This window comes from Hylobates moloch, unplaced genomic scaffold (assembly GCF_009828535.3).
Source record: "Hylobates moloch isolate HMO894 unplaced genomic scaffold, HMol_V3 SCAFFOLD_16, whole genome shotgun sequence".
Classification (NCBI taxonomy): Eukaryota; Metazoa; Chordata; class Mammalia; order Primates; family Hylobatidae; genus Hylobates; species Hylobates moloch.
This window is the reverse complement of record NW_026652291.1, coordinates 74,718,642-74,732,955: the sequence shown is the minus strand read 5'-3', so window position 1 is coordinate 74,732,955 and position 14,314 is coordinate 74,718,642. Positions and strand designations below refer to the sequence as shown.

The window sequence follows — 14,314 nt, the reverse complement described above, 5'->3', positions numbered from 1 at the left end:
TTAGTGACAACAGGCCAGGCGTGGTGTCTCACGCCTGTAATCCCAGCACTTTGGGAGGCTGAGGTGGGTGGATCACCTGAGGTCAGGAGTTCGAGACCAGCCTGGCCAACATGGCAAAACCCTGTCTCTACTAAAAATATGAAAAATTAGCCAGGTGTGGTGGCACATGCCTATAATCCCAGCTACTTGGGAGGCTAAGGCATGGGAATCACTTGAACCTGGGAGACAGAGGTTGCAGTGAGCCGAGGTGCTACTGCACTCCAGCCTGGGCAACAGAGCAAGACTCCGTCTCAAAAAAAAAAAAATAGTGGGAAAAAAGTCTCAAACTATAGGAACAAAATTATTTTTCAAGTTGCTCCACAGTCGTTAGTTTTGAGCTAACAATTCGTATCTACATTATATGGAGTAAATTAGTTTAAAGTAAGATTTTTTTTTTAAAGGTAGGAAAGCTGTACTAACATATTGTCTTAGACAAATACTCCCACAGTTTGTTTTACTGCCTCCACCAAAAGGTTCATCCTATGGTTCCTGTTACACCCATTGGCAGCACATACAAATTTCAAAGTCAGTTATTAGAAGGCAAAGAAATCTTTTTAAATGTTAAAACTTTATATTCAGAATGATAAAAGGTCAATAAGAAGACCACATCCCACAGAAGCAGCATTTGATCAGTTTATATCCTTTTTTTAGATAGAAGTCATTTAGGCTGTGGCCAAAATGGTGCTGTGTGTATTACCCTTTCTGGGATGGTGAAGATTCATAATACTTTAAAATCAGTAAATGTATCGAAAATGTATAAGCAAACTTCTGGTTCTGATCTAAAACATTTATCGACTTAGAAAACCTACTTGAAGTCTCCTACAGATGAACTAACAAAAAAACCTCCAGATACTATATTTCTTGCAGGCGCAACTTAAGCATAAGTAGTATACAGAGAACACGAGACTTGAATGGCATTCTCCACTATGGGTGGCCTCTGTTCCACTCTTATGAAGTTCACTCACACTTATGAAGTACTATGCCCCAGTCTTCTCAAGGACAGTAAGTCACCATTTCAAGAAATAATTAACTCTTTTGCAGACAGGAAGTCTTTATAACTATAAAGTGAACAATTTTTTTTATTCTCTTACCATCAGGAAAGTCTTTACTTTTCAAAAGGACACAAGCTTAATGAATTCTGTGATGTCTGGGGATATCTAAAAATAAGCCTCAGAGCTTTTTGGAAACTGTTTTGCACAATACTTTTGTTATAAGAAAGTTATGTCCTGAACACTTACTAATGATCACATTTGGAATTTCAGTGGTTATTATTTTAGGTCCCTACATAATTTTAAATATACTGGCTACTATTACTTCCAAGTAAGGAAAAAAATATTTCTGTGTTGATTCCTAAATAAGAGCTTACAATATTAAAAAAAAATTAACTTTTTTTTTTTTTTTTAGAGATGGAGTCTCACTCTGTCACCCAGGCTGGAGTGCAGTGGTATGATCTCAGCTCACTGCAACCTCTGCCTCACAGGTTCAAGCAATTCTCCTGCCTGAGCCTCCCAAGTAGCTGGGACTACAGGCGCGCACCACCATGACCAGCTAATTTTTTGTATTTTTAGTAGAGACAGGGTTTCACTGTGTTAGCCAGGATAGTCTCGATCTCCTGACCTCGTGATCTGTCCGCCTCAGCCTCCCAAAGTGCTGGGATTACAAGGGTGAGTCACTGCATCGGGCCCAAAATTATCTAGATTTATAACTCAGTTCAATAATTTAAAATTTAAAAATACTTAAATATCTATTTTGAATGAGCAGAATTTGTGTGGAGCAGGAGTTGTTTTTGTTACTAAATCATTTCAAATAACTTATTTGGGTTTTTTACTTTCTTGAAGATTTCAGTTAGCCATCAAATTGATTTAGTCTTACCTCATGTCCTTAAATCAGTCCCCTATTTAAATTATTGTTTGAATCATTCACATACTTATACTATGAAATATCCGTATATTTTTAAATGAGGGTTTGTCTTTTTTTTTTTTTTTTTTTTTTAAGACGGAGTTTCACTCTGTCATCCATGCTGGAGTGCAGTGGCCTGATCTCGGCTCACTGCAACCTCCACCTCCCAGGTTCAACCTCTTCTCAGCCTCCTGAGTAGCTGGGACTACAGGCACACATCACCATGCCCAGCTCCAGCTAATTTTTGTATTTTTAGTAGAGAGGGGTTTCACCATGTTGGCCAGGCTGGTCTTGAACTCCTGACTTCAGATAATGCACCCGCCTCCACCTCCCAAAGTGCTGGGATTACAGGTGTGATCTGGCGCCCAGCCAGAGATTTGTCTTTCAAAAAGTGAAAGGTTCATATTTTCAGTGCAGAATAAAATAATAACTTCATGGGGTGAGATTATAAAATTAAGGTCAAAACCACAATATATTTCTTAAACTATAAAAAAAATCACTTAAACAAGACCTTTCAAGAGATTTTGGAGGCTTGGATAACTCTTCATACACGAATATAAGTTTTTGTTGTTTCAATCTTTTCTTCCGTTTCATCTTCTTTTTCTTGGGATAAACAATGTAACTAATGCCAGCTTTTTTAGACGCTTCAACGAGATTCGAAGAGCGATTTCTCAAACTGTGTTTTTCGCACATGTTATCAAAGATGTCATCTACATTTTCTTTCACATAGTTGGGCTCCTCAGTTTTATTTTGCTTAGTGAGCTGGAGCTGACGTTCCAATTCCTTTGCTTTCTGAAACATAACCTCTTTTATACTGCTTTGCATATCATTCTTGATTTCCAAAGGAGCGATGACCTCCTCCTTCCTCAAGTCTACAGAAGATTTCACTCGCTTAGTAAGCAAGCAAAGAGGTAGAAAAACCGTAAAATCAATTTAGGTGCTATGCATTCAAAATTAATTAATTCTGTTACAATTATTATTAATATGGTTTGGTCACTTAATTTAAAAGTTTAAAAATCAGTATTCTTAAAATTATTCAAAAGTCAACTGATAAAGTTAATAGTGGGTTAGTTCAAGCAAAGTACAATAATTTGGTTGGTCATATGACATTTCATTAAGTATATGTAAACAGCACTATAAATTAGATATGTATTATGATTTTCTATATTTTAATTGAAAGAGAATGGTCTCTACATATCCAAATAAATTAACTGCTGTACTTTTATATTTAATGCAAAAAAAACTGGTAGAACGGGCAAAAGCTGTTAAAATGCCTTATTCCGTAAAAATCAATTTGGGTTTTCTTTCAAAAGCGCTTTAACAACACTGAATTTCTACACAATACCATTCAAATATTCTCCATAATAACTTTCAATTCAATACTTATAATAGGAAGTAACAGAATCCCAACCTATTACAGTATTTATTTTATCTAATCATTAGAGAATCAGCTTAATTTTTAATAATACTATTATTTAATATTCTAACATTAATAATTATATAATTTTAATAATTATGCATTAATACTTGAAACTCTAATATTCATTACTTACACAAGATAAATTACTTTAAATCCTTTGATATAGCATTTCCTGCCTATTGAGCCATCATCAGTAAGTTAAATGCATTGCATTTACTAATAAATAATTTGTTATAGAGATATATTTCTTTATAGTGAATTTTGGCCCAAATTTCAAACATAATAATTTCATACAAGCCAGTCACGTACTTTAAGATATGCACTAAAGTACAATAGAGATATTGATCATCTGCAACTTACTGTACTCCCCCATCTCAAGAAACTATACAAAACTCAATATGTAATTAGAGAATATAATATAGAAGTACATGCTTTAAAAAAAAAGGTGATTATTATTCCTAGGAATACAAATGTTTCTTCTAGAGAGTAAAAACTGTAAAATTATAATACCCTTAGTTGTGTAGGTTGTGCGCTAAACCATTTTTGGATACTTTCAAATGATGCAGATTTTCTTGGTAAGAAACACTGTGAAATAATCACATGAAAAATACACATTAGCCACAAATACTATTTGATAAGCTAAAATATATAACATATATAGCCAAGCTAATAACTGTTTAGGTAAATTAATGAAATTCAGAAATACTAATTAAAGTACAGATACTGAGTTTGAAGTCACTGACTTTATATAGAGGAAGAGAACTTAAAATCTATCAATTAATGTAGAAAAGTATATAATAATAAAAACTATCTTTTTTTTTTAAATTCAACTTGATATAACAAACGCCAAGTACCTGCTATGTACAAGGTAGTATAGTGCAAAGCTACCCAGCTGGTATAGGTGGCACTGGTGTATGTGAATGTGTGACAGATATGCTGAGCCATGAATCCCCTTAACCCTGGGGCTGCATTAGTGGGAGCCCCTGGACAGTCACCTCTAATCACGAGCAATCTCAACCTTTTAGTTCAGGAAACCACGCAAGTGTTACCACTTACTGTAATAACACCCAGACTGGTGTTATTATATTAAGAGTTGGAAAGCTCTACTAAACTAGAGTGCAAAGTACAAAGAAAATGGCATGTTCCATGTCCTTAAGCATAATAATGATGCAAACAGCAATAAAGAAATATCTAGGCCAGATCCAGTGGCTTACACCTGCAATCCCAACAGTTTGGGAGGCTGAGGCAGGAGGATCACTTAAGCCTAGGAGTTTTGAGACCAGTCTGGGCAACATAGTGAGACCCCATTTCTAAAAAAATAAAAAATAAAAAAATCCTAGCTGTGTATAGTAGTGCGCACTTGTAGTCCCAGATACCCGAGAGGCTGAGGTGGGAGAATCACTTGATCCCAGGAGGTCCAGGCTGCAGTAAGCCATGATTTTAACACTGTACTCCAGCCTGGTAGACAGAGTGAGATGTTGTCTCAAAAAAAAAAAAAAAAAGACTATACTAGGCACTAGTGAGAGAAAAATAAAACCATGTCCTAATTGTACCCCATAAAGGTCAGGTCATTGGATACACTGTAGTTAGTTATACTAAAAGTCATGACTATGCATCTGATCACCGTTTAAAGCAATCAGTCTTACTCTGCTTCATGGCCACAAACAGTTTCTCCATTTAGTCAAAGATTCACAAACACATTCCTTTGATATTGAAGACCTACGCAAGAATGAGTAAAAAAACTAGAAATGTTAGAAAAACTCACAACAAATATCCTGCTATTGATTAGTGAATAACATCTAACAGTAATAAAAACAGCATATTTGAGAAAGTAGAAATGTATCTTCAGCAAAGATAGCACTGAATGGTCTGAGCCATTTTCCAAAATGAGGAAGTGCCAAAAAAAAAAAATTTTTTTTGAGACAGTCTCCCCCTGTTGCCCTCGATCTCCTGGGCTCAAGCCATCCTCCCACCTCAGCCTCCTAAGTAGCTGAGATACAGGCACATGCCACCACATCCAGCTAATTTTTTTGTTTTTTTACTAGAGATGGGGTTTCACCATATTGGCCAGGCTTGTCTGGAACTCCTGGCCTCAAGTGATCTGCCCACCTCAGACTCTCAAAATGCCGGGATTACAGGCATGAGCCACCATGCCCGGCCCCAAGAAATAATTTCTGAAATTACCATAATTAATATCTGGACTGTAGGCAGATAAAGTAAACTATCCTAATTAAGAACAAAAATTGTACATACCGAAAAATTTGTTCTGCTATGTTGATGTAAAGTAATGACACTGCTTTTATATGAAAATTTATCAGTTAAAAGTCTGCTTGCTTGAACACTCTGTGATAAAAAGATAACAATTTTAAATTATGTTTTGGAATACTTTTTAAAAGCCTATGATGACTGTTACTTCATAGTGCAACATTATTAACAAAAGAACCAAAGAGAAAATATATGAAAGTAGTATAATTCTAGAAAACACTTCCCAGAGATGCATCAAAGTCCAGCTATAGCCTTAGTATTTGGACAAAACCTGCAATTTGGCTTCAGTGTTGGCATTTAGCAAAATGGTTACTTCCATATTATTTCTGACATCCTTAATCTTAGGAGTGATCAACGATCCTATGATCTCATAGGTTAACATTGAATTTAGGTAGCATATTAATATCAGGGTTATGAACAAGACATATTATCTAGTTTTCTTGTCGACACATGAATATTCATTTTTAAATACAAGCAATCATTCTAAATGTACTGGAATGAAATTTGCCTTAAGTGCTTTATACTTTGAATTCTATCAGTTAAGTATGTAGATATATTTATTGTTATAAGAGTAAACTGCCACGATGATTAAGGTTATTATTAAATGTGCTACTTCTCTATCTTGTAATCAGTGGTTTGGATATGCAGAAACCTAGAAGACCTAAATTTGACAGCCGGGTAGATTAATGATTAATTAAATCATACTACTACTTTGCTTTTTTAAATTGTTAGGTCTCAAACACTAACATCACAAATTTTAAAAATATTTATTGAATAAAAAGTCAGATTTTAAAAATATTATGTAATTATTACTGATGATGGAGAAGGCTATGAGTAACTTAAGAATCACCAAGCATTGAGTTTTTGCTAAAAATCCTCTCAAGCTATATTTTCAGAAAGTAGTGATAGCACAATGTATGGTAAGATAATTACCGGACATAATAGAAAGATACTTGGTCACTTTCATCATTATTCTTTAAAAACAAACTACATGGTATACCAGGGATTTTCAAACCATTTTGTTATATGCGTACACAAGATACTGAAATATGATGGAATAGCAGATATTACATATTTAAAAGAATACTTTTAACAACAATAAAGACAAAAACCTTAGTACCATGCTTCACAGATATCAAAACTGTGGAACTTATTAACAATCAATGGTTGCTTATTTTAAAAAAACATATATGCTGGAGCCTTGGAAACTGTCAAAATAATGCCCAAACTAAGGTGTCTTGAGAGGGCACTTACAGTGTTGCTTATATGATATCCAATGGAAAAAAAAAATCATCCTACTCTACCCCAAGGATATTGTTGAAATTGGTATGCATGCAATAGAAGCTGGGATGCAAACAGAAATGGAAACAGTTTCCTTAAAAGTCAATAATGACTTCTGCTTCTAATTATGTAACATTAGGAACTTTGCTGAGGACAGCTGAGAGCTACATATAATTTGAAAAACAATGGTCAAAACATCAGAGGGCTAACAAGATGAAAAGATGAGCCAAAATCTGAGAAAAGACAAGGTACCAGCAAAGGTAAGCCTACTATTCAAAGATGCTTTGTTCTCAGAATGTTTGCCAAAACAACTACAACTCTGAGTTGCAGATTTGGCAATTTCTTGGGGCAAGGGTGACAAAAATCAAAGCCCAGAATCTACCTGAGATGTGGAGCCTGATAATACATCCCAATTATATATAAACTGGAATACCACAGGGGTACACCCTCAGATTAAAAGTGGGTGGAAGGAATCAACTTTTATGTAGACTTTTAGTCTGGGCTCTATCACGAGGGTAGTCAGAGAAACTCAAGCCTCGACTTTAGATTAAAGCTGTCTCTGAATGGTAAAGACTCCAGGCTCTAACAAAAATGTCCTTTGGAGGAAGAAAACGCTATGATGCCATTCTAAGTCTCAAATGTTTCCTTAAAATCATGTTTTAAATACAATGATAAGCAAACATTTAAAGACAGACAGTTATACAAAGAAACAAAACACCATAACATAACAGATTTACAGAAAAATAGAAATACTAAGAAGAATCATATAAAAAACAAGTTTAACAGTATATTATACACAACTAAAGAGAGAATTCGTGGACCTCACCTATGATATAGGTTAGAAAAAATTGCCCAGAATCCAATACCAAGCACAAGAGAAAAAAAGGTAACTAATACATGTGATTAAAGTCCCAGAAAATGAAATAGAGAACGGATAGAGATTACTAAAAATTTTCCATAGCTAATGAAAGATGTCAAGTACAAACTCAAAGGATTTCAATATGTGATAAATAAAAAGAAATATACACCTAGATAAATCATAGTGAAACTATAAGAAATGCAAATGAAAAACTCAAAACCAGCCAGGTTTAGGAGAAGCAGAAAATGTATTAGCTTCAAAGTCTTTACATTTAAGACTTAATTCTCAACAGCAATAATGAATGCCAGAAAATAATGGAACATCATCACTGTGTTAAAACGTCTGCCAATATATTATACTCAGATAAAATATTCCTCAAGAATGAAATAATATGAAGACATTTTGAAACTAAGAAAAACCAGGGTTTTCACCAACTGCAGACCTTCTACCCCTCCTCTTAAAAGAAATTCTACAGGATACAATTTAGGCAGAGGGTAAAATGATTCCAGATATAAGTGTCTGAGATGTGAGGACAAAAAGAAAAGCAAAAAAAAAAAGAGATAAATATATGGGTAAAATTTAAGGTATATTACATAAAATGAAAATTTAGTTTGGACTTTAAAAGCTAAGGATCTATTAAAGTAAAAGCGTAAGTCAAGAAGGGGTAAATGGAATCAAAGGATTCTGAAGTCACTGTATTTTCCTGGAGGAGTATAAAGGTATTAATGTATATTAGATATCGATAAGTTAAAGATGCATATTCTAGGGAAACTGCCACAGGAATAAGAAAAACATACCATTGACCCTTGAATAACATGGGTTTGAACTTCATGGGTTCAGAAAATCTTCTTATTTACAGATTTTCTTCCGCCTCTGCCACCCCTGTAACAGCAAAACCCACCCCTCTTCTTCCTCTGCCTCAGCCTAATCTGTATAAAGACAACAGGCCAGGTGCGGTGACTCACGCCTGTAATCCCAGCACTTTGGGAGGCCGAGGCGGGTGGATCACGAGGTCAGGAGATTAAGCCCATCCTGGCTAACACGGTGAAACCCCATCTCTACTAAAAATACAAAAAATTAGCCGGGCGTGGTGGCGGGTGCCTGTAGTCCCAGCTACTCAGGAGGCTGAGGCAGGAGAATGGTGCAAACCCGGGAGGTGGAGCTTGCAGTAAGCCGAGATCGCGCCACTGCCCTCTGGCCTGGGCGACAGAGCAAGAATCCATCTCAAAAAAATAAATAAATAAAAGACAACAAAGTGAAGATCTTTATGATCGTCTACTTCCACTCAGTTAATAGTAAATATATTTTCTCTTCCTTATAATCTTCTTAATACCATTTTCTTTTTTCTAGCTTACTTCATTGTAAGAATACAGTACATAAGGCCGGGTGTGGTGGCTCACACCTGTAATCCCAGCACGTTGGGAGGCCAAGGCAGGCAGATCACGAGGTCAGGAGATGGACACCACCCTGGCTAACACGGTGAAACCCCATCTGTACTAAAAAGTAGGAAAAATTAGCCGGGCGTGGTGGCAGGGGGCTGTAGTCGCAGCTACTCGGGAGGCTGAGGCAGAAGAATGGCGTGAACCCGGGAGGCAGAGCTTGCAGTGAGCCTAGATCGAGCCGCTGCACTCCAGCCTGGGTGACAGAGTGAGACTCTGTCTCAAAAAAAAAAAAAGAATACAGTACATAATACATATAACATATAAAATATGTGTTAATTGACTGTTTATCAGTAATGCTTCCAGTCAACAATAAGCTATTTGTAGTTAAATTTTTGGAAAGTTGAAAGCTACACATGAATTTTCAACTGTGCAGGGATTGGCACACCCAACCCTCACGTTATTCAAGGATCAATTATATATAACTTTTACAACAGAAATGATAAAACACAATACACCCAAATAGCTGGCAAAAAATTAAGCATACAATGGGTAAGAAAATAAAAATAACAATAAAAAGTAGATGTAAATTTTAAATACGTCCAATTAAAAAACAAAAAAAATCCACATGTATTTGTTTTCATCTAATCACATGTTGTTTATAAAAGACACATCTAAAATATAAGAATACAGAAAGGTTATGTGAAAGGGAACAAATATGTAATAAAGGAAAATTATCAGTGCATTAATAATAAAGATAGACTCTAAGGTAAAAGTGTTTACTAAAATAAAGTAGCTCAGTTCATTACTGAAAGTTTTGACTCATAAACAATGTTTAACAATCCTTCACTTGTATGCATCTAATAACATGGCCCCAAAATATATAAAGTAAAAATTGACAATATTACAGGAAAATATAGACAAATCTACACCACAGTGGCAGATTTAAACACCCAGCTGAGGTTGAACAAAATGTCATTCTGCCTTCTTGTTCCAGCTCTCGTATTGTAAAGAAGTTTCCCTTTCGTGGCCTATTTAGTGTCGTGTTTTTCACATTTTTGTGCTTTTGGTTTGTGATTTTGCTTTTTAAAATGGTCCCCAGTATAGTGCTGAAGTGTTGGCTAGCGTTCCTAAGTGCAAGAAGGCTGCAATGTGCGTTACAGAGAAAACAAATGTGTTACATAAGCTTCTTTCAGGCATGAGTTATAGTGCTGTCAGCTATGACTTCAGTAGTAATGAATCAACAATATATATTAAGTAAGGTGTCTTTAAATAGAAAACCCCATAAAGCAAGGTTATGTATTGATCAGCTGATGAAAACGAGAGCCTTACAGAACCCTCGCCTTCTACTTCCCCTAAGAGCAACAGTCCAATATCAACTAATTCAGTGCTTAAGGTGACTTTACGGAACATAACTACCACAAATGACAAGAATCCACTGTACGTTTATTGTATCTGTACTTCATACTAAAATGTAAGCTCCATGAAATTAATGACCTTAAAATTCCTAAAACTGAAAGTATAATAATAATAATTTTAAAAATTACCACACTAAAAAAAAAAAAATTTCATTTCTGCAGCTCCAGCCTCTAGAAGAGTGGCTCACACATAGAGGTGACCGGCATGTATTTATCTGACGAATGAATGAAAAAATGACATGTAAAAAGACTTGTCTTCATTTTAAACAAGACCAAGAAGTTCCAAGTGGGATGAATGAGAACTACAGTGTCCGAATACTTATTATCAACAAGACTGGACGCTGCCTGGCAAGTCATTCGAAAAATAGAATTTTATGCCACATCAAATTGGAATGCAAGAGGCAGAGGAAAATCAATATACATCCACAAATACAAGCATTCCAAAATTTACCACACAGACCCTTCCAGAAAGAATTAGTCAAAAATATAACAAGGAAAACAAAAATTATTAGAAGAAAGGAAATGACGTAAGACAGAAGAAATTGTGGAAAGAAAATAAGTCAGAAAAACATAGCTAAATCTATGTAATTATTGATGCACAGAGTGAACATTAAAATTATCAGGAGCAAAAATATTTAATGGTCTCCAATGTGGCAGATGGCAGATGGGAGTAAAGTGAAGCGTTTTAAAGTCTTAATCCTTCATGGAAAGGATATAGATTCTGATTGACTCTTGATGTGCTTAAATACATGCCAGATATTTTTAAATAACCATGAAAATGTAAAATCATGAATATATTATATCCAGACTACTGAATTTTATTTTTTAAAAAGGAACAACTGAAAAATATAAGTTTAAGAAAAGGAATAACAGGTGAAAATAAAGACAGCATCAAACAAAAAATAAGTTAAATTTGCTTTTTAAAAATATGAGCACATAGATCTGTGCATCTAAATATCATTTCCCATTCATCACAACCAGGAGTCTTTGAAGAAAGAGTCAATGCCAGCTCTGGTGAAACGAAAATGTCAGGTGAGCTTGAGCTATCTTTTTGTTCCAGAAAATGCTGTTGGATCCTTTTTCTCCTGGTCACTGGGAGTGGACAACCACCAGTACTGATTTTCTTTCAGACTACTTTTCTAATGGGTTACTCCATGGTCACCAGTTCTCACTAATTCTTCCTATTCTTGCTACAATTTCACTTCTTTTAAAACAATTTTGCCTACCCTCAATTCCCTACATTCACACCTTCCTATAAACATAGATAGAAAAATATATGCCCATACTTTGTAAACAAAGATAGTTTAAAACACATTGCACTCATATTGCAGACTCCCTACTGTGTCAGCTCAAGTAGAAGTAGACGCCAACAGCACAGGATAAAATGAGAAGGTGCAGGAGTAGGCAGAGGGAGCCTTCAGAACATTATGCAGATTTGACGTCTCTGAAAGGGGATGAGAGAGGAAGGATTAGGTAGAAAGAGCTTCAGACCACGGAGCAGTTCTAAGAAAGATTCAACCAGGCAGATGAAAAGTCCCTGAGCCAAAATTGCCCATGAAAGCAATCACAATTAAGCAGGAATGCATCTGCTCTAGCAACCACCTTGTGCTCAGTCCCTGGCTGGGAGCAGCCCCAAGGAAGCATGGCCTTGGAGCAAATGCCATGTTAAGTCTACAGGACAGCAGCTGGAGGCCGCCAGTCAAGTACGCCCCCTCAGCAGATTTTCTTGAAGCAGATGTGAGCATCATATTTTCACAGATGCCACATTGACTTATGCAAATTAATACTCACCAATCTTTTGCATGAAGGCAATCTTTTAATATACTTTATATCATTAACTTTCTCTTTCTAGCTCACGACATATTTTTCAAAAACAATATGTAAGTATTTTCTTAAGTAAATGAAAAGGTTAGACTGCATTATTAAAAAATGCAAATATATATGATAATCTTCTAAAACTTGAAATATACATACACTTTGACTAGGAATTCCAAACAGAAAAATACACATATGTGTGCAAAGATATATATTCAAGTATTTTAAGTGAAAAAAATCAAGATGTAGAATAATATAAATTAAAGGACTGGGGGAGCCAAGATGGCCGAATAGGAACAGCTCCGGTCTCCAGCTCCCAGCCCCAGCGACACAGAAGATTGGTGATTTCTGCATTTCTGCTTGAGGTACCGGTTTCATCTCACTAGGGAGTGCCAAACAGTGGGTGCAGGACAGTCGGTGAAGCGCACTGTGCGCGAGCCGAAGCAGGGCGAGGCACTGCCTCACTCGGGAAGCGCACGGGGTCAGGGAGTTCCCTTTCCTAGTCAAAGAAAGGGGTAACAGACAGCACCTGGAAAATCGGGTCAGTCCCACCCTCATACTGCGCTTTCCCAACGGGCCTGGAAAACGGCACACTAGGAGATTGTGTCCCGCACCTGGCTCGGAGGGTCCTATGCCCACGGAGTCTCGCTGATTGCTAGCACAGCAGTCTGAGATCAAGCTGCAAGGCGGCAGCGAGGCTGGGGGAGGAGCGCCCGCCATTACCCAGGCTTGATTAGGTAAACAAAGCAGCCAGGAAGCTCGAACTGGGTGGAGCCCACCACAGCTCAAGGAGGCCTGTCTGCCTCTGTAGGCTCCACCTCTGGGGGCAGGGCACAGACAAACAAAAAGTCAGCAGGAATCTCCAGAGACTTAAACGTCCCTGTCTGACTGACAGCTTTGAAGAGAGTAGTGGTTCTCCCAGCACGCAGCTGGAGATCTGAGAACTGACAGACTGCCTCCTAAGTGGGTCCCTCACCCCTGAGCAGCCTAACTGGGAGGCACCCCTCCAGAAGGGAAAGACTGACACCTCACTGGGCCAGGTACTCCTCTGAGACAAAACTTCCAGAGGAACTATCAGACAGCTGAATTGGTGGTCTCACGAAAATCCGCTGTTCTGCAGCCACCGCTGCTGACACCCAGCCAAACAGGGTCTGGAGTGGACCTCTAGTAAACTCCAACAGACCTGCAGCTGAGGGTCCTGTCTGGTAGAAGGAAAACTAACAAACAGAAAGGACATCCACACCAAAAACCCATCTGTACATCACCATCATCAAAGCCCAAAAGTAGATAAAACCGCAAAGATGGGGAAAAAACAGAGCAGAAAAACTGGAAACTCTAAAAAGCAGAGCACCTCTCCTCCTCCAAAGGAACGCAGTTCCTCACCAGCAATGGAACAAAGCTGGATGGAGGATGATTTTGACGAGTTGAGAGAAGAAGGCTTCAGACGATCAAACTACTCTGAGCTACGGGAGGAAATTCAAAACAATAGCAAAGAAGTTAAAAACTTTGAAAAAAAATTAGAAGAATGGATAACTAGAATAACCAGTGGAGAGAAGGGCTTAAAGGAGATGGAGGAGCTGAAAGCCAAGTTTCGAGAACTACGTGAAGATTGCAGAAGCCTCAGTAGCAGATGCGATCAACTGGAAGAAAGGGTATCGCAGATGGAAGATGAAATGAATGAAATGAAGCGAGAAGGGAAGTCTAGAGAAAAAAGAATAAAAAGAAATGAACAAAGCCTCCAAGAAATTTGGGACTACGTGAAACGACCAAACCTACGTCTGATTGGTGTACCTGAAAATGACGGGGAGAATGGAACCAAGTTGGAAAACACTCTGCAAGATATTATCCAGGAGAACTTCCCCAATCTAGCAAGGCAGGCCAACATTCAGATTCAGGAAATACAGAGAACGCCACAAAGATACTCCTCGAGAAGAGCAAC

General features: G+C 37.1%; 1 protein-coding gene across 6 annotated transcripts in view; it reads right to left on the bottom strand.

Annotated features, from left to right (window-relative positions):
• The window catches only part of TTC6 (tetratricopeptide repeat domain 6), a 246,741-nt gene that overhangs the window by 106,681 nt on the left and 125,746 nt on the right, over positions 1-14,314 (bottom strand). For all 6 annotated transcript variants that reach the window (XM_058429880.1, XM_058429881.1, XM_058429882.1 and 3 more), the window contains 3 exons: positions 5,612-5,701; positions 3,869-3,943; positions 2,450-2,829 (listed from right to left, as the gene is read on the bottom strand). In XM_058429880.1, coding sequence (XP_058285863.1) covers positions 2,450-2,829; positions 3,869-3,943; positions 5,612-5,701 — 545 coding nt within the window. The remainder of the gene's footprint in view (positions 1-2,449; positions 2,830-3,868; positions 3,944-5,611; positions 5,702-14,314) is intronic.